The 3972-nt window shown below is 48.5% G+C and overlaps 1 protein-coding gene across 1 annotated transcript in view; it reads right to left on the bottom strand.

Moving 5' to 3' along the window:
- ints8 (integrator complex subunit 8) overlaps positions 1 to 3972 on the bottom strand; it is a gene marked incomplete at its 3' end in the record, with an annotated part of 12830 nt that overhangs the window by 4881 nt on the left and 3977 nt on the right. Inside the window, exons 9-16 of the mRNA XM_023419695.2 lie at positions 3535 to 3676; positions 3154 to 3224; positions 2853 to 3028; positions 2609 to 2739; positions 2362 to 2472; positions 2074 to 2278; positions 1722 to 1843; positions 4 to 164 (exon numbers count right to left, since the gene is read on the bottom strand). Coding sequence (XP_023275463.1) covers positions 4 to 164; positions 1722 to 1843; positions 2074 to 2278; positions 2362 to 2472; positions 2609 to 2739; positions 2853 to 3028; positions 3154 to 3224; positions 3535 to 3676 — 1119 coding nt within the window. The remainder of the gene's footprint in view (positions 1 to 3; positions 165 to 1721; positions 1844 to 2073; positions 2279 to 2361; positions 2473 to 2608; positions 2740 to 2852; positions 3029 to 3153; positions 3225 to 3534; positions 3677 to 3972) is intronic.

Here is a 3972-nt window from a genome sequence, read left to right as displayed (position 1 = left end):
GACTCCCTGTGTTTAATGAGCCCCACTCTGCCGTCGCTGTTCCTCTTGTGCTGGATGGACACGCTGCAGATCTGAACCACCACGTCCCACAGCTCCTTGGCCGTTCGGCGACTCTCTTTAGGACCTGGGAGCTCTTTACACGTGGACGCCAGCAGCTGCCCGAGCTGGAAACGAAAAGCACGTCGGTCTTTAACCATCAGATCCACCAGGATCCGGAGGACGATCCATCATCACCAGCTGGGATTAAACCCTGTCTCACTGTTTCCAGAGCAACTAGTCTGATCAGTGGATCACGTCACATTATGTGCAGGAGTGTTCACTGTTATAGAGGGTCACAGGGGTCGGACACCATTTCTATATTTCTCATTACAATAGAGATGAAACGCTTTTCGGTTTCACGGTGGAAATGTCAGACGGTTAGTGTCACTGTTTAAACTGTGGCCGATTACTGTGGCTAATTACTGTGGTTAATTACTGTGGTTAATTGCACTGGTTAATTACTGTGGTTAATTACTGTGGTTAATTGCTGTGGTTAATTAGACTAACGGGAGGTTCTGTGCGGCAGCAACAGTCTTTCAGACTTTCAGACGAATGAAACGCAGGATTGTTATCTGTCACTCAAAATGGCGGAAAGCAGAAACAGCTTCTAAAAACCGTTTCACACCAACATTAGCAGGTAAAAGAGAAAACTCCTTTTACACAGTCGCACGAGTTGGACTTTCTGCTGTGATGTCACATGACCACAGAGACCCAGACGCAGCAGAGACAGTGAGCTGTAGCCAGGGTGTTTCTGATTTAACAGCACGGTGCTGGACAGGTGACAGGTGACAGGTGACAGGTGACAGGTGACAGGTGACAGGTGACAGGTGACAGGTGAGTCTACAGTGACCAGTGTTGTGCATGAGCGTTCACATTTTTTTGTTAATGCTGAACTGAACGAATCAGTTTACAAATGATGATCGTGAACGTTGAGTGAACGCCGCTCACGTCTTACGACAGTTTTACGGCACGCCGCGTGACGTCTCCATAGACACGGCCCAGCTCGGCTGGTGCCGGCGGTACAGACGGTACAGACACATCTACCACTGCTGAAGCCGGTTTGTTTGAGCATCTGAAGCAGTTTAATGAACAAACACAGATTCTGATTCTTCAGTGGTTTATAATAATTTAGTTTGGGAGCGGCAGGGATTCGGCTGATGGATCAGTAGAAGGAGGTTCTATTGAAAAACAATATCGACCTTTATTTATTTTTAAAAAAACGGAACAAAATCACATGAACTAGTTGTTCTTAAGTGTGAACTGAACACATCACTGACTGAGTCTCTGTGAGACTCTCAGCGGGAAAACAAACAGCTGTTCCCTCGTCGACAGCTGGACATGATATTAGTTCAGTGTTTAAATACAAACACCTGGTGAAATGATTTCAGGTTGTTTTATCACTTTTGAACATTTTTGTGAAAACACTGATAACTGATGGTTTTGTTCACTGTGATCGTGACACTACGTTTCTACTGTTGGGTTAACCCTGTCACGTCAGCACATGACCATCACATGGTTAAATGAAGCGCTGAAACACGGAGACGTGACGTGTGATCCCTCCATCGTGAAATGTTTTGTTCTTACAGCTCCGAACAAACATCGACTTTTAAACCAACACTGTAACTCAGTGACGTCATTCACCTGCCGCTGGACTTTCAAGCAGAGACGAAGACACTTCTTACCTTGATGTACGGGTTGTTCATGACCAGAGACGGCGGCACCTGCAGAGTCAGGTAGTCGTTCTCCCTCCAGTTCAACATGAAGGCGACGCACTCCTCCCCCACCACCTGACGCAGAGGAAGGTCTGCACACAGAAACAGCGTCAGTAACTCACATGTTTCAGGTCGGTGAGAGAAATATTTGGTCCACACTTTATAAATGATCTGTTATGTCGCAGCGGTGTGTAAGTTGTGACGCTGCTCACCTGGAAACAGTCTCATCTAATGTTCACATGCATCCAGAAGTGTTTTTCTTTTGCCTGATAGTTCTAGCTTGCAGCGGCAGGGGGCGGGGTTTACCGCACAGTCCACTCACCGTGAATCCTCATCTCCAGGTAACCTCTGACCCTGCTGACCAGGTCGGGGGGCGGTCGCTCCTTGCTGCCCTCGGCCGCCATCGTCTCGTGAGCTCGGACCTCCAGCAGCAGCATCTCGTTCAGCATCACCTGCCGCAGCTTCGGGGAGAACTCGGTGACCAGCTCCAGGCAGGCGGAGAAGAGCTGCCGAGCGTGGGCGAAGTCCTGAGACGACAGGAGGACGAGGGGTTAATGTTTCTACTTTCATTTCAAAGCATCACTGGGATTCGCTGCTGACATCATCAGACCTTTATGGAGATGCAGTGCAGTCCTTTGGCCATCAGGATGTAAACTAGGTCCTTGGTCAGGTTGTCTTTGATGCCGAGGATCACGTTGATGTAATCTGGAGGAACCTCCCACTGCACACAGGACCAGGCGCTTTGATTATTACACTGTGTGATTGTCAGATCATTCAAGACAAGACAAAGAAGACGATCCTGTCTTTGACACTAGCACTTGAGTTTTTTTCTCCCGGTCTGTTCTGCGACCTCTGACCTTGCTGTTGACCCTCCAGAAGGGTCGCTCGGCCATGCCGTGGAGCTCGATGAGAATCTGTCTGATCCTGCGCGGCTCCAGTGAGAGGATGAGCTGCTGCTCCAGCTGCCCGATGTTCACACTCGCTGAAGCTGCCGGAGGAACAAGTTAAATATCATCAATCACAAGCTCAGAGACGCGTCACATGACTGGAAGCGTTCTGACAGGAAACAAAAGGGACGTCAGGAAAGGTTCAGCTCCGCACCTGGGATGTCGTAGAAGGAAGGCAGAGGTTTGGCGCTGAGGTTGATGGTGGCCGACCTCTTCCTCATCTGCTCCACCAGGACCTTCCTCTCCTCCTCCCTCAGCAGCTCCATGAAGAGCTTGTGAGACGACACCACGAACACCAGAGGCAGCTCCTCCAGGCTTTCACACAGAGTCCTGAGGCAGAGGGTCATCGTTAGGACCCATCTACTGGAGAACACGCTGCAGTGTCTCTTATAATAAATAAAGGGGAACTGTCCCTGTGTCTGGACTTGGTAAGAAAGACAAGATGCGTCACTCACTTCATGAAGGTGGCCATGTTTCTCCTGGATGTCTCTGACGGACGCTCCTTCTCCAGAGAACGTGTGCAAACCTGCCGCACGAAGAAAACTGGAGTCAAATGTGCGAGAACTTTCCCACCATGAGAAAATGTCAGATCAGTCCTTACCTCACGTGGAACTCCAAAAACCTCAAAGACACTTTTTATCAAACAGAAATTAGACACAATTTGACACAGATGGTTCATATTCTCTGACTCTGGATAAACAGGATGTGACCTGGAACTATAGTCTGAGTGGCGGAGGGATACGACCACGAGGAGGTGACTCTAGTTTTTCCTAATGCTGGGATAAGAGATAGTTCAGACTCCTTTGATCTAATTAAGGACTTCTGATGCTGATTACCTCTAAGATGAAGTCCACCACTCGTTTGCTGGGCTTCAGCAGCAGCTGCTGGAAACGAACGCTGAGCACTTCTCCCTCCACAGCGTCTCGCACGGCGTTACAAACACACAGCTTGTGGCAAATCTCGTCCAGACCAGTTTCCCTGCAGAGGAGCAACAGATTCTAAAGACGAAACGTATTCATCACAGTTTCCTCGCTCACTCACTCGCTCGCTCGCTCACTCACTCGCTCGCTCGCTCACTCACTCGCTCGTCTCGTCCGCTGTTTGGTTTTTAAACCAGTTTCATTGTAATTAATAAAAACTGACGGACTCTCTGTGAATATCTTACTGTAACTTATTATGATGAAATTCTATGTATGTCTTTTATTACTGTATTTAGGATGTGCACCGGTCGTGTTGTTGCAGAACAAACTGCCTCAAATAAAGACTTTCTATCT

This window comes from Seriola lalandi, unplaced genomic scaffold (assembly GCF_002814215.2).
Source record: "Seriola lalandi dorsalis isolate HSWRI2012SDOR001 ecotype SW California unplaced genomic scaffold, Sedor1 jcf7180002054607, whole genome shotgun sequence".
Classification (NCBI taxonomy): Eukaryota; Metazoa; Chordata; class Actinopteri; order Carangiformes; family Carangidae; genus Seriola; species Seriola lalandi.
Note: the sequence above shows the minus strand (reverse complement) of the source record. Positions and strands in the feature narration are given on the sequence as shown.